This window comes from Macrobrachium rosenbergii, chromosome 42, assembly GCF_040412425.1.
Source record: "Macrobrachium rosenbergii isolate ZJJX-2024 chromosome 42, ASM4041242v1, whole genome shotgun sequence".
NCBI lineage: Eukaryota > Metazoa > Arthropoda > Malacostraca > Decapoda > Palaemonidae > Macrobrachium > Macrobrachium rosenbergii.
In genome coordinates this window covers 24,642,897-24,668,121 of record NC_089782.1, presented here as the reverse complement: position 1 = coordinate 24,668,121, position 25,225 = coordinate 24,642,897, and the positions used below count along the sequence as shown (strand labels likewise).

General features: G+C 38.6%; 1 protein-coding gene across 12 annotated transcripts in view; it reads right to left on the bottom strand.

Moving 5' to 3' along the window:
• The window catches only part of gus (gustavus), a 306,026-nt gene that overhangs the window by 93,093 nt on the left and 187,708 nt on the right, over positions 1 to 25,225 (bottom strand). The window contains exons 1-2 of one of the 12 annotated variants that reach the window (XM_067085778.1): positions 5,182 to 5,273; positions 288 to 812 (exon numbers count right to left, since the gene is read on the bottom strand). The exons of 9 other annotated variants lie outside the window; for them this stretch is intronic. In XM_067085778.1, the coding sequence (XP_066941879.1) occupies positions 288 to 325 (38 nt within the window). In that variant the 5' untranslated portion in view covers positions 326 to 812; positions 5,182 to 5,273. Of the gene's footprint in view, positions 1 to 287; positions 813 to 2,073; positions 5,297 to 25,225 lie in introns of those variants that run through there. 2 more of the 12 variants (XM_067085779.1, XM_067085773.1) reach the window with 2 other exon arrangements.

Genomic DNA, 25,225 nt, shown 5'->3' with positions numbered 1-25,225 from the left:
AAATGATGAGACAATGTATACTAATTCCTTATATTCTAGAACTCCATACGAACCTATTCACTTATCCTGCTCTAAATGATCCCGGCAATTAGGAAAAAAAAAAAAATAATGCAGTGTGGGCAGTCGACAAACACAGTCACGATCAAACGTGTTAACAGCACGAACGTGTAATCTAAATATAACCCTATTCATTCATCGGTTTCTGGTAAGGAGAACGTGTAAGAAGAAGAAGAAGAAGAAGAAGAAGAAAAGAAAAGAAACAAAAGAAGACAAAAATGCAGTCTTACCGCAGTGTCGATCCCGTGAAGAAAGCTGGGTTAAGCATAAGACGAAGCCAGTGAGATTTCCCTTTCGTTCGAAAGAGAACCCTGGGCAGGGCGAAGGAGTGGACAATGAAGAACTCCTTAGAAAAGAAGGGAGTAGTACTGCGTACTTGACTATAATACCCTCCTCAATGTTATCACTTCTATCTTACCGTCTTACTAACATCACGTTTCTTGGGGGCCACACAAATATTCTGACAAGGTAGTTATCGCTTATCACTTGAGTCATACAAATGCATTCCTTCCGTGGACCTTAATCTAAAGCACTTTGTGAACACCATCTTACTTTTAGAACGCTATCTATCACTTCGTCCAATCCATTTTATGAAATGAACACTTTTGATCTTTTGCGCCTGTCTCAGACATGAACAAACTCTGTTCCACTTTCCATCCTACACAGTTGCATGCGAGATAAAACTGTTCACTGGAGATATTTTTCATTCACGTTTTAAATGCACTTTTATACACCGATTCCCTTTCACAGCACCACTAGAAAAAAAAATGATTTAAAAATGATAAGAAAAGACCTTCGATAGGTTCGCAATACCGTGCGCATGCATAAACTATCAAGACCGGAAACACGTCAAAAATAAGAAAGACTGGTGGATACACAGATAGAAAAAAAAGTTAAGTATACCTTAGTTTTACCAGACCACTGAGCTGATTAACAGCTCTCCTAGGGAAGAGAGTGATAGATTGATAGATAAACATATAGAAAAATCAATTAACAATGAGATATATATACTTTAAAGAGCAAAACCTTTTAAAATTATTCTTTCATACAAGGTTTCTCATTTAGTACGAAAAAAATAAATTTTCCAGTGAACTTTGATTTAACGTATCCAGCATGTTAGAATTTAATCCACCTGCTACAAAACCCGCACATCACTGACACAATGCCCCAAGGGCATTAAAGCGTCCATTAAGCTAAAAACAAAGAAAAACGAACGAGCAAGCGAGCGAGCGACCAAGCAACCTGGAGGACGGCGAGGAAGAGAAGGGATATATATGACTGACGATGATGCAGAGCAGACAGTCAGTCATCAGTCAGTGTCATGCGGCACTAGCCTCGAGGGCGCTTGGAGAGAGAGAGAGAGAGAGAGAGAGAGAGAGAGAGAGAGAGAGAGAGAGAGAGAGAGAAGGTGGTAAGAGATAAGAGGGAGTGGGGGGAGACTAGTGAAAAGTACGGTGAGGGAGGACGGGGTAAAGAAAGAGAAGAGAGTGAATCAGGATAATGGAGCAGATAGAAGAGGGTAAGAGGAAGCAGGAGAAAAGAAGAGAAACAGGTGAGAGTAATTAAATAAGAGGTAGGATAAGATGGAGACATATAGCAAAGGCTAACCATGGCCATGTAGCCATTAACGGTAACAGGAAATGTTTCAACAATAAAATCATCACTGAACCACCATTTTGGAAGAGATCATAATTAGTTTATTTTTGTTTAAGATCATGCCGAGGAAAAGTTTTCAGTCTAGAGGAATAATTTTTTTTTTTCGACAAAAATCAATCAAGGGAAATTATTCTGTTACCAAATCTCCTCCTACTGGAAACCACATCTAAACGCTTTATTACGAGCGGACAGCTTTCGAAATACCTTTTCTCCATATCCTCCTACGAGTTTCCTCTGCCCTTTACCATGACTAATGAACGTTAAACTCCCTCTCTCTCCTCCTCACGAGAGAGAGAGAGAGAGAGAGAGAGAGAGAGAGAGAGAGAGAGAGAGAGAGAGAGAGAGAGAGAGAGAGAAAACAATGCAATGCAACACCAGGAATACTTCTACGTCAGCAGTAAACGTGGTGGCAGAACGATTTCACCATCAGATGTGGAGTACACGAAGGATAAGAAGTAATCGGAGACCCAGAAAACAAACGAATAAAACAAATCGCTCAAAAACGACCTCTCCAAAAAGCCACTGCAAACATCGCGGCACCCGATGAAAGGAAAACACACAAGGAAACCAGGGGAAAACCTTCGGGAAATCGATCTCTGGGAAAGAGGAGGAGGAGGAGGAGGAGGAGGAGGAGGAGGAGGAGGAGGAGGAGGACAGAGGAACGGGGGGATATATGGGCAAAGGAAATGAGGGGGGGAGGGGTTGGACGCCTCGCAAAAGACCAAAGGTGAGCAATTGATAGGAACAGCAATGGTGCTGCTATCGCCCTCTGTCTAACCGTTCTTGCAACAGCCCTGGGACTATTGTTTCTCTCCTTACGGCCAACGACAAATCAACTTTAATCTTTTCTTCGGTGGGACAAGTAAATACAAACACAGCTGCTGTCAAAAAGGGTCGAAGACACAAGGAACAAGACCCGGTCGCTCGATCAGCGGGCGAGATTAGAATTGGTTTCAGCTAGGAAGAGTAAGCAACGATGAATGAAAAACCAACACGTTCGTTACACCGCTGTCTCGATCAACCAACCAGTTTAGCAACATTAGCGTTCGGCCAGTACTTGGATAAGTAACCGCAAATGAATGACAGGTTTCTACCACTGCCTGCTTCCCAATCAGTATCCAACATTGTCGTCTCATCTCAAAACTCACGCTTGGAGAATAGCTAGACTCAGGAGTTTGGTACGAGCATCAAAAACATTAACCTCTTTATAGACGGCTCCTCAGCAGCGCATAAACCCCCATACACACATTGCACAATTCACCTCTAACTTGCACATACTCTAGCCCTTCCTACATGTGAAGGCTCTTCATTCACAATACCTCCTTCACTTAATCTACCCAGCATTCTCTCTAATAATTCTGAATTGTACACTTCCCACAAAATTAATACCTTCCATTCTTCCCGCATAACCGAACCACTTCGAAACTTTCAGATGCAACCATTCACTCTCACAATTCTTTAAACTTCTTGGGCCACATATATACTAAACAAACAATTAATCTCAAAAGCTTCAATTATTTTTCTTTTCTTGTGCGTACACCATAAACACTTCCCTTCCATAAAGGAGTATTGGCTTAACAGTCTCTTCATAGACACTCCATGGATCCGTTATATTTACTCCCAAACAACCAATTGCATTCATTCATTGGTTCTTATTCCATGTTTCCATTAAGCGGCCCCTCTCCCCTTACAGTCTATCTCACATTTCCTCTACTTTCTCCTCTTGCAAACATTTTCATTAGTTTTTGCAGTTTCTTTACACTATCTCCTTCAGTACTGTATCGTCTGCAAAATATCCACTCATCTAATTTCCTTTCTTTGACGTCATCGCGTCACCAAACCATAATGCTTTAAACAACCATGGAAACAAAGTCTGGTCTCACACATATTAACAGCAAATTAATCACATTATACACTTTTTTTACGGCAAATCAATCACTATGCTAAATTACACCAACATTGAAGAATACAGCCTATCACAATATTTCTTCGGTATTTGTGATAGGCTGTATGAAAAACCTACTTGAAAACCCAACTTCGATTAACCATCCACCAAGAGAAACGTAGCAGATGACAGATAACTCTAACACTAGTACACACACACACACACAACACACATGACATGCACGTACCTGGCAAGGAGCGCGCGCAAAACCTTTCAAAGCCATCCAATCCAATCCAACCCAGCCTCTTGCATTCTCACTCTCATGCGCTCTCTCGATACTTTCGGTGGAAGAAGCAGGTTTCGAGGGAGGGCGGCGGGAGGGGGGAAGGTGATCTGAGGAGAGGTAGGAGGGGAGGAGGAGGAGGAGATATCACTTTCACTACTTGTCGACCCACATACATACGTACGTACGTACTGACCTCTTCCAGACTTCTGACTTGGTTTTAAACTTCCAGCGAAGATGTGGTTCAAATTGGGGAATAAGACAAGGGAATACAAATCTTATTATTAAAATAGATGTTTACTCTAATTCTTTCTCAGTATCAAAAACCCGTGGGGAAAGCGAGCGACCTACGGTATTCCTTGAGCAGTAACATATTTTCACATGATCCACACGAGGATTAGTAACATGGGTGAGAGAGAGAGAGAGAGAGAGAGAGAGAGAGAGAGAGAGAGAGAGAGAGAGAGAGAGAGAGAGAGGGTGCAAAAACGAAGGACACAAGTGCCGACACACAGAGGTCAAATGTCCATCATCAGTACAAAGAAACACATGGCACCCACAAGCAATGGCACATGCTGGAGCCTTGCGGTGCCTATGTGGCTCGGCCGGAAACACCTACACACACACACAGAGAGAGAGAGAGAGAGAGAGAGAGAGAGAGGAGAGAGAGAGAGAGAGAGAGACTTATACCTCCAAAAGCGAAGGTGAACCATAAGAGAATGTTTGATGGCGCACAACACTATTCACCAAACTCCAAATAAGGTTCCCTAACGGGACATGTTCATGAGAGCATACCTGCACGAGAGAGAGAGAGAGAGAGAGAGAGAGAGAATGTGTGTAGGTATGCTTGCACAGCTTTTCAAAATCTTCAACAATGTACATTAACAGTTCGGCTACAACGCACACAATCTCACTTGCAAGATGTCTTGACAAACACTTCCATTATTTGTTTTCTTTCAAAATAATAATAATAATATAAAATACACAAATCCAACTCTGGCAATGGCCATAGGTACCCATTCCTGGTAATGCGAACACAGTTGTGGTCCCATGCTTTGATTACTAGCACACCTGTACAGGTATTTCGTAATGACATTCAAAAGAACACACAGACACACACTTCACTTCCAAGAAACATTACTTGACTCCAGATAGTAACTTTCCGAAGTGATTACACAGAATCACCAAAAGCATGCGAAGTGGGATTCTATTACCGAGCCACTTTTTAAAGAGCGAACAATTGATTGGAAATCAGATCACAGCTTTAAAAAAAAAGGTGGCAGCGTATTTATACACAGCTTACACAGCTCAAGTGAAAGAGAGACAGGCAGAGGGCTCCCTCCCATCACCACAGAGATCACAGCAAACTGTGGCAACGCTAAGACTGGCTCTTCTGGGGGCATCGTGAGAGCTGGCCTCCAATCCCCGCCTTTCCCCTCAACAAACCCCTTCCCCTTCCTCCTCCCCTCCTCCCTCCCTCGCCCTCTTCAAACACATTCACCTACCCCAGCACAATCATATCCTGACTTTACGCCTATCAGTCGGCACAAAGCAATTTTTTGTGCAATGCCATTTGTAATCAATCTGCAATACTGCCAGTTGCGTATTAACAAATAAAAAATAAATAAATAAATCACGAGTATGGACTGCTCTTCATAAGAATCCTCAATATTTAAGACTTAATTTGACAAAACTGTCTGACCGGTCACACATAACATCAGGTTAATAATATTATACTTTCTTTAACTTTCCACTATTGAAACTTACACGTTATCTCTGCCCTTCGAGTTTAGCATTTTTTTAATCATGATAAGAATGGCGTTAAGCTATGAATCATCGACACGTGATCATGCAGTCCCACAAGACGCTCTCTCTCTCTCTCTCTCTCTTCCCACTGACTGTTACAAATTCATTATTTGATGCTTCAAACCGCTGGCGGAGAGAAGCTGCCTATATAAAAGTTTGAACGGAGAGAGAGAGAGAGAGAGAGAGAGAGAGAGAGAGAGAGAGAGAGAGAGAGAGAGAGAGAATTCCAACACTGAAGTCATGATACCATAAAAAACGAATAAAAAATATAAATTAAAAAGCGTGTTCCAAATGATGGCGTCCGACCTTCACTGGAACCGAAGGCTTACTCGAGCTGTTTTCCTTGGGTAGGTCTAATGGCACCATATATATATATATATATATATATATATATATATATATATATATATATATATATATATATATATATATATATATATATATATATATACACATATACATACAGTAGGTGGAAACACAGTATTCATGTGATACATAAACCATACAATATATCTACACACACACACACACACATATATATATATATATATATATATATATATATATATATATATATATATATATATGTATATATATATATATATATATATATATATATATGTATATATATATATATATATATATATATATATATATATATTAGAAATAATCAACACACAATCACGTGTGTGAACAGAAATAAATTTCCGACTCGCTTCAGGATCGAATCCAAGTCTTACAATTGAGAGGCAAGGCTGCTGCCAACTAAGCCGCACAAGCCATAAAAGAAGTTGGAACTTAAGTACCAATTGTACCTAAGGCTTTACCTGGGCAGGCTAACTGCCTTGCATACTAGCATGTATATATATATATATATATATATATATATATATATATATATATATATATATATATATATATATATATATATATATATACTGTATATATATGTATGTACGTATGTATATATATACACACAAACACATACGTATAATCTAATATGGACCTAAATTAACCATTCGTCCAACTGACTTCGAGGCCATAGGCAATGAAACAGCAGAAGCCACTATGATAAAAAGACAAAACAAGGTTAATGAAAAAGTAGGCCAGATAAGGGAGTTCTTGAAAGGTCTGTAAGCAGAATGTCTACAAGGGGCTGACTGACTGACTGACTGACTGACTTCAGTAAATTGACTTCACCTGAGTCAACTCTGACCATCGACACTTGCGAAGGGAAGGAAGCGCTTAATAGGCTAAAGTATTCACAGGAAGGAACCAATCACGAGAGAGAAAGCATCCATTTGAAGAAATCATTTACAGGAAGAAGAGAACCTTAAAGAATTCAGTTTAAAATTTATATTGGTATATTGGGGAAAGTAATTAACTGACTTTCCATCTGCGCAAGACGCGAAAGTATTAGTGTTCCTTAAATGTTTAACCCGAAAGTTAATTTGGCAGAGACGATACTGAGAAAAAAAAAATCCTGTGGAAGGAAAAATACGAATACCTGAACGCGCGCGAGCAGGTATACGCACGTAGGCACACCAGAGTAAAAATAGAAAACCCAAGATAAAAAAAAAAAGGAAAATAGAAATGGTAAAAGTATTATGTGCAATCTGGCTAACAATGGAATGGAAAGGAATACTGAAGACAATAGCCTAGCACAGGAAACTAACCTTACACTGGGCAGAAAAACGCCAAGTGGTATGTATGTATGTATGTATGTATGTGTGTGTGTGTGTGTGTATATATATATGAGATATATATATATATATATATATATATATATATATATATATATATATATATATATATATATATATATATATATAGAGAGAGAGAGAGAGAGAGAGAGAGAGAGAGAGAGAGAGAGAGAGAGAGAAAGGAAGGTCATGATGAAATCGTCATACAGGAAAAAAAATAGGCAAGGTCTTATCCTCGACAAAGGCTGATAAGAAAAAAATTAAATCAATTTTGTTTTGAGTATAACGTACTAATGCCCACCCGTCAATTATAACAGAATTAATTTTTTTATGAACAGCAGCAACAACAATAATGATATCAATAATAACACACATACACACGCACACAAACCGCTAGCACTACCAATGTCAAACCCCTAAGGAGATATTTATTTACTGTTGTCGGTGTAAATCTGAAATACCACAGATTTAAGACGTAACCTCCTGAAGGACTTTCTTTGCTGTCAGTCACCCAGTCCAATTTTGGTTAAACTTCCATAGAAAAACACTGTAAAACTTCACAACAGCAATTTGCACATATGTGTTAGAAATAAACAGCTATAAGAATTCTGAAGTAAAAAATTTTTATAACCGGATTTTTGTAAATGATGCTAATAATAATAACACTGAAGATGAAGCATCTTCGTAGTATTGGTAAAGAAGTACAGCATAGTACTCCCACAGAACCCAGACAGCTTGCCGAGTATTCTGACTGATGTTGAAATGTTATCAAGATGGCCCCATTTTGGATCCAACAAAGGTACATTATTTCCACAAATTCTATTACGTAGGCCATAATCAAGGTCACAAGATCATTAGCCTTGGTGTTATCTGCAAGTTGAGGACGCAAGCTAAGCACGGCGTCTCTGTGATATGGTTCAAAACGTTGTGGGAGAGCTGAAAAGCTGTGCACAAAATCTACGGAATTTAGAACCACAATTACACCTTTCGACATCCACCTTGTCTAGCAAAAGCGCACACAAACGGAGAGAAAGGCTGAAAAATCGAGGATGACCCCTGTAGCACATCTGCACATGGGTGGCAATTGGAGGGCAACGTAAGAGTGACAAGGGCCGAATATGAGGGAGAAATCATAATAGCAATATTACAAGCCACAAAGGTAAAGTATACGTAACTACTGATGTTCTGAAGGCATTATTTTTCCTACGAAGTCATTCCCTTCTGGAGTCCTTAGGTTATGTTTCATAATGATGTAAATTTTTGATAAGCGAAATAAAGCATGCATCACATCTCAGATCAGCAACTAAATCTGATGAGCAGATAAATAAATTGTGATTTCCATGGGCCACACTGCTGCTCTCCATAGCCCACTTGCTATACTTACATGTGCAAAATTATAATTTTTTGATAGTCTTATGAATACACAAAAAAAGGAAAAAATATTGAGAACAGTGTGTTAACATAACACAAAGTAGCCTGTTCGATATTTTTCTAACATATTCATATGTCAAACTTTGGACAACTATTCTAGCTCATTCCTGCCGCAGGGGCTGTGGTTTGAACATTGAATATGCACTGCATAAGGAACCTTTCGCGTACGTATCGTCATTTCTGGCCTATTAGTTCTGGATTATGATTTTTATCTTACCCCAACCTACTGTATTTCCACCATTTATCAATCATATATGAGTTGCAGGCCAACATACACACGCAGTGACATTCTTAGGTATAATATAGAATTATGTGAGGCTTATCCCCAATACGATTGGAAGATTACAATACACTGTACACACAGAAGCTAAAAAAAAACAAAAAACCTACAGAGAAACACGTGCACACACACTGGCATTCAAGATAACGCCATACCAAGGTCTCCGATGGCGGTCGCTCGACAGAGTTGCTCAGCAGCACACACTAGATGACCTTGTTAACGGGTGCCCGTAACACACGGATAGAAGGGGGGAAGGGCGGTGGGGAAGAGGAGGGAGGACAGGGGGAATGGGGAGATAAAGGATAGACGATACGGAATTGGTGGCGAGGGCGTAAAAGAAACAGAAGGACGCACAGAAAAAAAAAAAAAAAAAAAGGGGAGGGGAAGGAGAGAAATATATAGCTCTCCGAACTAAACATGAGCGTATTTACGAATATGTATAAATGTTGCTAATACATCACTTGTGCAAAAGACTTGTCCCACATAATGGTAAGCTCGTTAATTCCTCGCACCGATGTATGTTACTACTGCAGTACTACTAATAATACAAGAAATCCACTAAATTAAGAATCGTTCCATCGGGCTGGTTTCCTTATAATGGTTACGAATCACCTTCAACCTTTTGTCAGGTTAAGTTCGGATGTCTACCCACCCACCCGCCCATCACTTATTTAAAGGAGAGGGTGGGGATGTGAAGAGGCAGCTTTTCTTCCCATTCTTAAAACATTTGATATTCAAAATTCGCATGTTCACTCTCAATAGGCTATGCGTACATGTCCGTTAAATATTCAATTATTTTCTTGCTGCAGAGGGCGACGTAACAAGAATTTTAATGCCCAGACAAAGTGGAGACATGCAATTCAACTGAGTAGGATTGAACCCAAGACTTAAAAGGCTGTAAAACTGCATGAGTCAAGGAATCCCACAAAAGGGAGAGAATTCGTGCCGGGATAAAGATACCTAACCCTCGAAGATATCTGCCAGCAGACATAAAGTTGATAAACACGATTATATATATATATATATATATATATATATATATATATATATATATATATATATATATATATATATATATATATATATATATATACTGTAAAGGTAGATGGAAAAAGAACAATGACATGTCGTTCAAATTGTTCAAGGAAACTCCGTACCCAAATTAATCAAAATAACTTAAACTGGTTGTTCTTACTCGGGCCATGAACGGGCATCAGTTGTGGAACAGAATTCCTATGAAAGAATTTAAGCAAAAAAATCAGAACAAGGATGTCGCACTTTTGTTCAGTTGTTCTGCTATAACTTCATCTGTTTCTTGACTTCAGTTTGTCCAATACTGGCTCTGCTTTTCTCGTTCACAAACACAACTTATTATTCTTTGGAAGCTTGTTAACTACGTTCTCCTCCATTCCAGTCTGTTCCAAGACAATAGCCCAACTAAATAATAATCGCCATGAACACTGTAAGACGCACAGGATCTCTGTAACATTCCTATGCCTTTACTTCCCTAAATTTCCATTTATTTACAGCCTCCAATCTCATAAAAATAACAGGTAATTTCAAGAGCTTTACTAAATTTATGAATGTGCACTATATACCACGCACCAACCCACTACATCAGTGCCCGTCCAAATTAATGTCTGGTCGAAGAAAACTTGAGCATTGCGACATTACTACCTAGTTCTTTTGTTAATTTTCTTGCTGGGCAGCCAAATACAGTATGTGATACCCACTTCGATTACCAGAGCACTTAAAATCCCATGATAAAAAAATAATCGACGCCAGAAATGATACTTATGAACCCGACCCTCACATCAACAATCTAAGTTGTAATATAAATTAAAAATCGTTCTTCATATCATCCGCGCTCAGGGTTATGCAAAAACAAATATTATTAACTTATCTTTGTTGGCTTGTTGCACTTATGCAAGATACATTGCTCCATGCAAGTTCGGGAAACTAACATAAAAGGGCCAGTGATCTTATAAAAAATTAACTACTTATACCTGGTATTTAATAAAGTTAGGGAGAGAGAAATGTAGATCAGAGCGGAAAGGAAGGTTAACTACCTGAACGTTTATAAAACAAAAATGAAAACGTTGAGTTCAAAACAGTTTTTTGTTTGTTTCCATGGAGTTTAAAGATGGACGATCAAGAGTGCAGTGAAGGTTATTTCTAACCTAACCAAACTTCCCCGATTCATTCAGCCTTAAATTCACATATCTATACTCCAGTGATAGCGACCATAATGAAATCCGTACCAATGTTATAAAACAAAAAATTACAATTATAATAAATGAGTAGGGTTAAGGGGAGCTCAAATCTCATCTTTTTTTTTTACAAAAAAAAAAAAAAAAATCCTTCACCCACCAGGAGTCTGAAATTCCTAAATCCTTGATGGAGCCTTAAGAACCTTGAAGAGTCTTAATTTCATCCACAAAAGAGCAAGACAATTTTCCTTCTCACTATATCAGGAGCGAAAAAGAAGCGCTCGCGATCAAAGGCCGATTTTACAATTAGAAATTCTTCCTCGATCCTCGACCAAGACACATATAAGGGATGCGGAGGAAACTTCCCTGTGTCACTTATTCCTAGTTTCCCACGAGTCCGACACTTCCTCCACCTCCACCTCCTCCTGCTTCTCCTACTCCTCCTCCTCCTGTTTTCATCGATTTCTTTGGGAGCTGAAGAATAGATGGTGGGAGTCTTCCTTACGGCAGTTGGATAAAGTGGGAAAACATTACACGATAATTCACTGTACACGACATACAACGCTCTTGCTCTCTCTCTCACACAGACACAGAGCTTCTAAAGCTCCCTTATGTACCTTTGAACGTCTATGCTTTTGATGACGACAGGGCGCGCACACGCGCAGGTAAAAACACAACCATGCAGATACCAATAAAACGCATAAAGCATTTTTGTCAATTTCTAGTGTCATTTTTCTGGTAAATTTATAATTATCAGCTTACAGTCTTTAACCACTTCAGTGATGGACTAGAGATTATTACTGTTTAAATGGACTGGCACCAATACACTTATTTATCATTCATTAAACTAATGCATTTTCAGAGATTAATTTGGCCTGTTACATCTGTCGGTAATCAACTATGGGATTATCATATTACGGTCTTGCAGTCGGAGATAGGTATAGTATTATATATATATATAAAAATTATACAAACACACTTACCACCAAACTAATACAACACATCTCAGACGATTCATGGCTACACATTACATATATCAGATATATATATATATATATATATATATATATTAATTATTCAATAACTAACTGTTACATTCCAGCACATTTTCACACACATCTCCGCTTTTGTCATCTTAATATCATCTTATTAATATAAAGGCGATTGCTCAGCAAAATACGTCACTCATTTTACTAGGTATGTATGCATGTATCTCCATATAATATATATATATATATATATATATATGTATAATGTAGTTGTTTGTACTGTAAGCAAGAAACCTAGGCGTTAGCCCATCAAGAAGCGTTCCACAAAAAACCAGCCCACCGCACTTCGTAACACGGAGCAAAACGGAACCGCCGTCCCTCCCGACCCGAAATAGCAAGGAAACCCGATCTGTCGTCAGTCGCCAGCATGACAGAACCTACATTGCAGAAAAGGGGAGGGGCGTGGGTCAAATCCCCGAGCAGTGATTAGGCACAGCTGCTAACCAGGATGTTATTGCCATAACGCTGACCTCTCCCGTGCCTCCGTCAAATTCCACTAGGGGCCGTGAAGCAGGCATCGCAATGGAGTGTGGAGCTAATTTCTTTTTTCTCTAAACATCTGGTTTTATTCCTTTTCCTTTCGTCTAGGGCTGTTAATGTTACTAGGCTGTTCAACACATAGGCCTCTGCATTTTTAAATGTGAACGACTCATTTATTTACTTACACTCTGACGACCCACTTCTGATTAAAAGTATGAATTCCAACTTACCTGAAAAGAGAAAGACAAATATAAGCACAACAAATATTGATCAGAATGTAATTTTTTTTACGATATTTTCCAAAACAGTATAGGTATTTTGATGGGACATAGTCACGAACATTTATAAGCATTTAGATTTTTAACAACAGACAATCAGCTCCTAAACCATAGGCAACTGCTTCGAAATATCCGGATCTAAATAGTATCCTTTACTGAAAAATCCTAAACTAGTGCATCATAAAATACTGAGAAAAGAAGGCACCCACAAACACAATCTTCAGGAAATTTGCCGTCATATCTTGAAGACTAAAATGAAACGTGAAAAGAGGATTGTCGTCTCCACATCCCTACTTGTTCATATTGAAAACCTTCGAATCTATCATTCAACAGTAAATCACTTCTCTCTGTGACGTTTCCAATTGCGATACAACGTGCTCTCTCTCTCTCTCTCTCTCTCTCTCTCTCTCAAGCGTGTATGCTCTGATAAACCACGTACCGTTAGAAATGAAAATGACCATGAAAAATATCGACAAGAAAATTGTGCTTTTTAAAACTAGGAGCTTCGGAGTCACGGTCACGTGTGTATTTGCGTCAGAGAGAGAGAGAGAGAGAGAGAGAGAGAGAGAGAGAGAGAGAGAGAGAGAGATGTACTACAGGGTAAGAAAGATGAGCCCATTCAAATGCGCATGAAAAGTGAAAGTTCTTCAGTCCGCCCCTCTGAACAAAAGAACACGGTGAAACCACACTCCTATTTTATACGAAACCGAGTGTCAAAGGAAAAGGGACGTTCGCAGCTACTTTCCAGCTTATCGAAGTAGGAATCTGTCGGGACAAGACGGTACAAAGGCTGGTTGGTTGGCAGGCTGACACACACTCTCTCTCTCTTTCTTTCACTCTCTCTCTCTCGGAACGAAGAAAAATGACAATAGATTAACAAAATGGAGAGTAGTCCTACTCGCAAAGGAGACAGCTCCCATTTTTCTCTATCTTCCTTTTCACTTACTTTATGATGTTCAAAACATGCAGTAAACACACACACACACACACACACACACACACACACACACATATATATATATATATATATATATATATATATATATATATATATATATAAGCATGTCCTTTTCTCTACATTGTTATATTCACCATAAGTCATAAGTGGTACAGCTTTGGGATCAAGTTCGCTATGTCCCTGGGTCGCTCCAGACTCGTATATAAAAGTACCAGCATCTGCTGTCGCAAAGAAAAAAGGGCCTGGGGTTAGCAACCTCACTTCTAAAACCTTACTGAGAAGCGCCAACCTCTCATAAGGAGAAAGAGACGAATGCAGTCTACGATTCGAGTCCACCCACCAGTTGTTCCAGCTGCGACAATGACAAGGTTAAAGGGATGGCACTCTCATTTCTGAATACTTTGCTCAAGACATAGAGGTGAGTGGTGTGGCGTGCTTGATGTGCTGCTGATGAGCAATGCGTTTGTGTAAAGAACGGATACTGCGGAAGTTTTCAGTATAGATGATTCATCAACAATTCAACAATAAAAAATGTACGCGGCAGTGACCGTTGTAATTTTCTGTCCTCGTCTTTGCTTCTAATATAGCCGGTATATATTTCATGGAGGTCTGCTATTGGAAAAGAAAACGTGACTCGGCTTTATTAAGGAAAACGGAGGAAACAATAATACCAGGCAAAGATAGTCTTGAAACGCCTTGAAAAACCTTACACGCACCATTAATATTATTACTGTTGTCTTCATTACAATTAATGTTGTACTCAACTGGTATAATCTTCGGTATATGGCCAAAATATATATATGGATTGTCTTATGGTTTCTACAAACACTTATGAAACTGATCCACACAGTGAAATCTAATTCTTCTTCGTTTTTAACGTGCTTTTTGTCCCATTTTTATAATCTAATTATACATGTATAATTACATTTCAAAGCAGAGATTGTTCCCTAAAAAGGAGGAACAATTCATTCTGGGAAACAATCATTTACCCGAAAATTGGGTGGCTTAGCGAAATAACCAGGGCGCAGGTACACAGAGACAAACCTGAGTTCTGAATACTATTAATTTCCGGATAAAGGTTGATTGTAAAAATATACAAAAAGACAGACGCTCATATCAAAATACCGTGGCATACAACCAATGGAAAAGTGAAGTCAATACCCCTTAATGAATTCGGTCATTTTATTTTTATTGCTGAATGAAAGCAATGGTGTTAGAACAGACTTTGGAACCGGATACGATATCCTAATCCGAGGTAAAATTACAACCTGGAAAGAGAGAACACTGATCTACCTAAGAGAGACAATTATTGTTACAAAGCCAAACACTGCACATAACGAACAGCGATCAGGTTTCCCCTCAATCCCCAAATCTATACATTATTCAGTTAATTTCAACCTCATTGTGTGGTATTCCTGTTTCATTCACCCTGGTATCTGGTTCTATTCCATCCCACAGTCTCTCTCTCTCTCTCTCTCTCTCACACACACGCACACACACTCCCTTTACGAGCCCAAAATGAGGGCAGCTGGCCAAATAAAGCTAGGATACCAGAAAAAACTATGAGAAAATCAGCGAAAAACTAGTAAATGGATCTTTCCTGTCCATAAGGGCAGTTGAAGAATTAAACAATTTTCATTTAAGAGAAGCGTTTTCTCCATATACCATACCGAGATTTTCCTGATAAACCGTTAGCAAGGCTGTAACTGCAAAAAATTCGATTATAATAAATTCAATTATAAAAAAAGATTTTAAAACATATAACTACGATAATGACAACCAATCAGACACGAGACCACACCTGGTCCACTCTTGCCATTATAAACATGCTGAACGCACAAATGTCACAAAGAGACTTAAAGTCGTTGTAGTCAGTTTTCGTCGTCTCTTTAAGTTTTTGTAGTGTTTTCGTCACGTGCATAATCACGCCAGCCTGAATATTAACATTCAAGATGAAATGCAGCAGCAGAGACGAACTTGAAATTATTAAACCGGTAAGACAAAAATGTTTTCCTCCCTAAGGATTCAAGTTTTTTTTTTTTTTTTTTAACGTTCGGTAGCTCCTTTAAAGCAAGTTCACTTAATGCGACCTTCCAAGTTCTCGGTGTAATACAACCACATCTCTCTCTCTCTCTCTCTAAAACCGCACACGTATACACATCAGACTTCTGAACTTCTTGTTTACAATCAACCTCACCTCACCATTTAAACATTCAAACACATGTAAATATACATATTCAACATACAAAAATAATAATACTTTAGTCAGTGATTAATGTTTTTAACACTGGCAATGAAAACGAATAAAGCATTTAAAAATAACCAAAATAAGAAAAGACTGAAATACGTTGGCGACTCATGATAAAAAAAAGTTAATCGAGCAAAAAAATTAATTCAAGTAAAAGAACTCAAAGTCATTTGTCGACTTTCTCTCTCTCTCTCTGATGAATTCTACCTAAAGGGCAGGGGTGGTACACTTTTTAAGTAATCTTTTATGTGGGATCAAGTAACAGACAAAGTTGTGGGATCAAGTAACAGAGAGAGAGAGAGAGAGAGAAATTCACTTTCACTAACTAAGAAATAGTAGAAGGAGGGGGTGGGGTGGGAGCAGTCTAAGAAAGACCGAGTGGAGGTTGGGGCGGCTTCCATCTTCCACCCTACCACAGACTTGGCCACTTTTGTTCCATGGATCCCTAATGTTTGTATAAGGGTAGAATGACGTCATGCAAGGCACATTACTTGTTCCACCTCCCAGAGAGAGAGAGAGAGAGAGAGAGTGTCCCCAGATGACTTTGAGTTCTTTTACTTGTATTTTCTTACACATCCAAAACGAAATATCTAGGACAATCCCAAAAACCCTCCTCTGTGATCGGAAAGGGATTAATGATTTCGAAGCGAGACAGACGAAGGAGAAAGGAGGGGGAGGGAGGGAGGGATGAAAAGGGTAGGAGTTAAGTGGGAGGGTGCAGACCTATAATGCTCCTGGTGTTGGCGTTGCTGCTGCTGCTCCTGCTGCTGTTGCTTTTGCTGCCACGGTTACTTTCACTGATCCAATAAACAAGGTCACAGGGATTGCTCACTTTGCCCACCACATCATACATCCACACGGTTTCCTAAAGCTGATTCAACGCCTCTCTTTCTCTCTCTTTCCCCTTGACTCCTCCAGGCACGAAGATGTACCAGTAATTTTTCTGCAGATGAAAATGTCAAGTGGAGAGAGAGAGAGAGAGAGAGGAAAGTTTGATACAGCAAATACATGGCAGACTGCAAAACGAATCAAATCTATAGCAACCTTGAGAATAACAATTATAAACTCGTTCCTTCAGCACCGCTCAGTAGGCACTTTCAACAACACGCAAATTCCACAATGAAATTTCGACACACATCAAAAACCAAGATATAAACACAGTCACAATAGAAAACGTCCCGCAGACGGGATTATTTCATCCGCAGGTATGCATTACGGCGAAAACAGCTTGGAAAGCGTACCCTCTGACCTCTTTTTGACCTTAAGGTGACCTCCAGTGCATGCGGAGGCAGGAGGAGACTTTCTTGCGAAAGGATTCTTTAAAGCGGAATTTCAAGAGCAGGGACGATTCCCACGCCCTCGTGCGAGCGGTAAGGATGTATCTCTTGATGGAGAGAGAGAGAGAGAGAGAGAGAGAGAGAGCTAGAGAAGAGCACATGGGACATGCGAAACCAACTTTCATAACAGCACTCGTACAAGTATATGCTTTCTCCTAAACAATGAGGTTGAATGTATATAATTTGTTCAGGTATCTACAGACGGAGAGAGAGAGAGAGAGAGAGAGAGAGAGAGAGAGTCTTAATCTGGAAAAACACTGTTCCTTTCTCTTTTCCCCAAGGCCGAATACCCGCACCTTAAATTTATATGCACAAAGGATACATTAAAAATTCTTGGTCGGGAGGGAGCGCTAAAATCTACGGAAATTAGATTTCCATTTTCGCACAGACCTCGACTGAGTGGGGTTCACATATGCCCGTCGTCAATTTGCATAATTATTTCAAGTATCTAAAAAAAGAAAAAGCAAAAAAAAAAAAAAAATTTTTGTACATAGATGGCCCTGAAGTGAATGCAAGAGAAATCCTTTCATAATATTTTTATTCTGCGATGATTTATAGTGTTTTTATAACAACCGGGAAAGGGGTAGACGTTGATATAAATTTAAACATAACAAGCGCAAGAACATGAAGACAAGAAGCTACACTGCTACACGGAAGTTGGCTATTAATTTATTGTTTCTTTTTAATTAGTGATCTCTCTTTCTTTACCTTCCTCTTTTTCCCAACGAACACCATTTTCTTTGGAAGCTTGAATTTCAAGTCAATGGCCTCTGTGAACTTGTTCCATCTAAATAGGATTCATATTCTGGATAATAATAATAATAATAATAATAATAATAATAATAATATCAGACCCATCAGAGCATAACCAGAGGCCATTTGCCTGCTTGTTTCCATGACATAATATTTACTCTGTTCATCCAGCAAAGAACCCACACACCGTTTCTTTTACTATTAGCGTACACGACGAAGCCTTTGTATCATTAACGACTCTGTGGCTGTGTAATCCTTACTGATGATGATGGGAAGGGGCAGAATCAATAATAGCAAATGAGGGGCGGAGTAGAATAGAGACGAGAGGAGGGGGGAAGGAGGGTGATGGGGATGGATGAAATTGGCTAGGGGAAGGGAGGGAGGGGGGAAAGGATCAAAGGGGAATGGAGCCCAGATCGATACACTGGATCTATAGAATCGACCGTGGATATGGCACTAACCCCAAGAAGCGACGAGGGGAAACGTGAAGTTTCCCCTCGAAGAAAAACGGAGTTGGTTTTTAAATGCAAGTTAGCCAAACGTCTATGATTACAACAGAGACGAAATGTGTGATAATGCATTCGTTTATGCATACCGTTATGAAGAAAATTGTTATGAAGAAAATATTGATATGAAGGAAATAAAAGCACAAACTTGGTTCGTATATACAGTGAAGTATATTTTATAAAATACACCAAAGTTGTTTATAAATACTGCAAGGAATCTTATATGTAACAAACAAGCATTGCTTACAAATATACAATGAAGAAAATATGTAAACACACTTTGCCTGTGGATACTGCCACGAAAAATAAAATGTTAGAAAGAATAAAAAAAATATTTGCACAATTTCACAAAGCACATATCTGGATCGAGAAGGAAAGTGACGGTTCAATGTGCATTTACCGAATATCGACACGAGAAGGGATGGTAATGGCTGACGTCGCCTGAGAAGGTTATGATATGCCAAGGGAAGAGGAACCATGAAATCCGACGTTTGGATATATTACTTGCCGGACTCCTCCTACCTACCAGCTACTTTACTATGACAGTGTTTAGCTAAGTTACTTTTTCAGAAGCGATGCAATCTGGATATGTTAGCGTGGGGTATCCTATGGAGTCCTTTTACTTGCCGTATTTTATTACTTATCAAAGAGCCAGACCTTTGAATCATCAGCGAAGCTGGGGTTAAAATCGATGAAAAACTGGGCTAATCAGAGAAGGGATAAATCCACGCGAAAAAAATAAAAAAAAAACAAATAAGGGGATCATGGGCAGAAAAATTTTGAAATAAAAAAAGGTAAATTATGACAAATAAAGCGAAACACTGTCTACGACGAAGCGACACGGTGAGAAAACTGAGATCAACACCAGTAATGACATACGAAAATAAAGGAGAGAAATGACAAAGGAAGAGAACCTGACGTCACACAGAGGGGATCCATCCAGCGGGGCGAGATAGGCCCAAAGGGGAACCAAGAGAGCGGACTTTTTGAAACAAGTGGAGGGTGAAAATTCATCCAGAACACAGGCAGGCAGGAGGGAAGAACTAACTTAACCTTCTTCTTTTCTCCTTCTTCTTCTTCTTCTTCTCCTCTCCCATCACGGTACGTAGAAAAGAGAACAAGTGGGGGTGAAGGGGAGCAGAAAAATATGAGGACATAGTCTGCGGGGGGTGGAGGTTGGGGAAGGGGGGAACATACTTCTCTTGAAAAGGGACCTCAAGATGAAAGCGTCGCGGCAGAAGGGTGAAGCACTAGAGAGAGAGAGAGAGAGAGAGAGAGAGAGAATTTTTTTCAAAGGATTTGGAAATGAAGAATAGAAATGAAAGCTCGGAGCAAGACACATTTCATATGCAGTTTTGAGAGACAAAGGAAAGTTATCACGTCAAACGCTTTTTCTCGAGAGAGAGAGAGAGAGAGAGAGAGAGAGAGAGAGAGAGAGAGAGAGAGAGAGAGAGAGAGTGTACCCTAATGTTCAAAGCAAGCACGTACACCTTTAAAACGCCTACTCAATACGTAAAATGGCCGACATTCGACCATCTTAACTTTCCTTGAAGCGCAAAATGGATTCTAGCACTATTTTCCAACACGGCTCCACCAGACGTATTTTTGCGACATTATTCTTTAATACCAGGGAAAGGGACTATCCACAGAATGACATCCAGTATGATTAAGGTGAACAGGAAATACCAATTTAAACTAGCGTATGCTCAAAACATCACGACCAATAAGCAGCGAAGGTAGGTCACGAATGCTAATGAAGGTCTGGCTTAACATTCGCGCTAAAAAAAAAAAAAAAAAAAAAAAAAAAAAAAAAAAACGTGGACAATTTTGATGTCGATTATGATGTTAAAAGTCAAATAAAATTAGTTCAGGATATCAATATAATTTAATTAAATATTAGTCCAGGATATTAATACAATTTAATAAAAAAATATCAGTCCACGATTTTACGATAATTTAATCAAATAAAATTAAGTCCAGGATATCAATAAAACTTGATCAAATAATATTAGTCCAGGATATTACTATAATTTTAGTAACGTCCTGTGACAAAATTATCAGGAAAATGAACTAAAATCCATGTAAAGTATTAAGACAAACTCAAATCAATACAAGAGGAGGAAAGACCACAGGAAACATATCGCCCCCACCCCAAAATGACATAATCATGCCAGTGCCACCAACGACGCATTTTGGAAAGGACAAACAACTTTAATAAATGGGAAATGAAAAATACTGACAGCATGCAACTCGACAGCCCCGACAGCCGGCGCATCCTATTTACGAGGCTGGGTCGTGGCTAGCTTCCTGTTCATTGAGCATTTGCCTGTGAAAAAAGGTTTGTGTGTGTGTGTGTGTGTGTTGAAAGTGAGGTCGTGATGTGTGTGTGTGTGTGTGCGTTTGTGTCGAAACACAACTGAGCTTTTATATATCACGTGAAATTACAATCAAATACGTATGTATGTATGTATGTAACACATATGTAGCTATTATATATCACATATAATATAATGTATATATATATATATATACGTATGTATATATATATGTATGTATGTATATGTATGTATGTATATATATATATATATATATGTTACAGGCAGATAGCGAAACCAGGCACTTCACGAACTGACTGAAATTTCAGGCAGACAGCGAAATGCACTTAGGGACATTTGATCCCCCGGGGCTAGTACTAAATAAAGCGAAATACATTTGACACCCAAGGGGAGCTAGTACTAAACACTGCGAAACAGTGTGGGTGAGTCACTGTTTCACCGTGTTTAGTACTAGCCCGTGTGTGGATCAAATGTACTTCGCCGTATTTAGTACTAGCCCTTGGGAGGACAAATGTCCCTCAGTGCATTTCGCTGTCTGCCTGAAATTTCAAGCAGTTCGCAAAAGGCATGATTTCGCTATCTGCCTGTAACATACTGTACATACATACAGACATGCATACATACACACACACACACACACACATACACACATATATATATATATATATATATATATATATATATATATATATATAAAATATATATGCATATCACACATGCACACATCTGTGAGAGAGAGAGAGACATGTGAAGAGAGAGAGAGAGAGAGAGAGAGAGAGAGAGAGAGTGCAGATGACAGATGAAGAGGCTGATACCAAATTGGATAGAGGGGAGCTCTCAATAAGTGCGAGACTAGCTCTCCCTCTGTATGCTTCATTTATATAGCGAATTCGATGCACCATATATGGTGTATTTGCGTAACTCCATGGGTATACATTAGTATTCATGTATACAGAGATACCCTGAGGGAGAATATTCATTCAGGAAGAATATTCATATGTAAAAATACATAACACAAAAAAATTTATACAAGAGAACACAACTGACATGATACATATGCATGGCTGCACGTATAAAATCAACTGGCATAACATATCGATTTTGAATTTAAGTGAATGGACATGTACTCACTCCATAACATAGACGAGGAGAGAGAGAGAGAGAGAGAGAATTATAAGGGGGCGAAAAACCAAGAGGGGAGAGGGGAAATGAGTCAGGGGGAAAAAGGGGACATAACAAGAAGGGGAGAGGAGAGAAAAGATAATAAGGAGAGGGTGAGGAGTTAAGGGACTCGTCTTATAGGAAAGGGGAATCGAGCCTGGACGAGTGCGTGTGCATATTTTTTTACCTACTTGAGCACACTACTTTTTTTTTTTAGCACTTTTTCAACCAGGAGTGGCTCTTGAAAGATATTACCCTTCCGTTATTTTTTTTTAAAGGAATTATTCTGGAACGAGGTTGCTTGCCCCAAAGTCTTCTCCAATCTGACTGCAGCCCACAACAGTAGACCAGCTATCGGGGAATTTATCAAAGCTTACGTATTCAGGGGATAATTGGGATGTGGATGAACACGGTTGACCCATTCCGTCCCGTCAAGGAATCCATCCAAAGGCCGCCTATTTAGTAAGGTTGATTGATATATATATATATATATATATATATATATATATATATATATATATATATATATATATATATATATATATATATATATATATATATGTATATATATATATATATATATAAATGTATATATATATATATATAAATGTATATATATATATATATATATATATATATATATATATATATATATATATATATATATATATATATATATATATATATATATATATATATATATATATATATATATATATATATATATATATATATACATATATATAATATACATAATGAGAGAGAGAGAGAGAGATACTCATCACCGACATACAATAGCAAAATGCAGCCCCCAGTCCTTTCAAGGTGTCCAGAATAATGGAAATAACGACTCTTTCCATCAGTACATAATTCTGTACTCTAATTCCCTGCTCAATTTTTGTCACATTTTCTCAACCTACCAACTCCTTAAGCTCTCTCTCTCTCTCTCTCTCTCTCTCTCTCTCTCTCTCTCTCTCTCTCTCTCTCTCTCTCTCTCTCTCTCTCATTATTTTCTACGCTACTAATTTTTATTTTCCAATCCCACTCAAAAATCCCGTATATAATATTTTCTCACCCACCCTCTCGCGCTTACTCTCTCTCTTTATCTCTCTCACACACATGAAGCGCTGGAAGGGAACCCACTCAATTATTGGCCCCATCCCCAAAAAATACACCTGCCCTGACGAACCCCCCCGCCCCTCCCTCTTCATGCACAGCCGCACCAATTACGTGCACCCTTCAAAACAGGGCGTCCAAATCCCGTGCAAAAGACTGAACCGTAACTGACATCGGACAGTGGTTGCCGAGGGTTACTGGAGAGAAAGAGAGAGAGAGAGAGAGAGAGAGAGAGAGAGAGAGAGAGAGAGAGAGAGAGAGAGAGAGAGAGAGATTTCTTTTCCCACACCTCACATTTTAGATGAATAGGTTTGTAACACCATACTTATCATCTCTGAGAGAGAGGAGAGAGAGAGAGAGAGAGAGAGAGAGAGAGAGAGAGAGAGAGAGAGAGAGTGGGGGAGAGACTTACACGACTAAATTTCTCTGAAGGACAACATAATTCGGAAATAATTACTAACATGGTGAATATAAATAATAAAAGGGCAGATTCTACACATTTACTTTTATTGGTTCAATTTTTTCTTTTATTCTTTACTCCACGTCTATAGATACCAGCACAATCTTGTTGCAAAAACTTGACTTTCTATGTAAATAGATCACATCAAGAATACAATTTCGAAAAAATTAAACAATCACTATTAATATCTAAAATAAAAATAAAGTATTTCGAACAAATATAACTTGACTTGTTATATAAAAAAAAAATATGCCACAATTATAGACTTTCGTCCGTATAACACTTGCCAATACCAATTAGGAAACGAACCGTTTCAAGCTGGAAACAGCTGGCGAACGGTCATTAACACAGCGACCCCGAATAGGGAATAAGCTGAGAAAATAGATATTCAGGAGACGGTATATGAAATAAACAAGACTTGAGACACACACGAGCAAGGACCTATGTAAATGGCTGATTACTTGAGGATGACGTGCACGGGGGGGAGACAATATCGAAAATGGAGAGACTGCGACGGTAAGTCACTGAGCACGAACGACGTCAGCTGGATAATGACAGGGCGAGGGTAAGGGAAAGACCATAAAATATAATCCTTGTCACTGGGTCATACTGAAACTGAAGGACGAGTGGCTAAGGCTTCAGCGGACGCAACTTTGTCAATGGACGGCATTTCATGCCCTCATGGAAGCTACGTCATTTCATGGCCCTGAATTAACGGGATAAGGAAAGACCTCCAAGATCTGAACTAAGACCTAAGCAATAATATCTGTTGAGGCTAGTTCCGAAAGTCTGTTCATTAATGCACATAGTTACTTCATATATATATATATATATATATATATATATATATATATATATATATATATATATATATATATATATATAATAGAATATATATCACGTATATAAGTCAATACAAAGGTCAACGACCATCGGAAAAGAAATCTGCTAGAGACTATCCCTTGGATTATCCTGATCTTGCCCCAGTCTTTTTGTTTAAAGAACATGTTGTCTGTAACCCCGCCCCCCCCTTCTGTTTTTATGTATAAATCTCTGCAAACTTCTTTTGTATTCAGTGTGAACATCGAAAATGTAGAATAAACTGCGAAGTTCTTGTTCAAAGTCCCGGTTTTCACTCACCTTCAACGTGGACTTAAGTGATATATATATATATATATATATATATATATATATATATATATATATATATATATATATATATATATATATATATA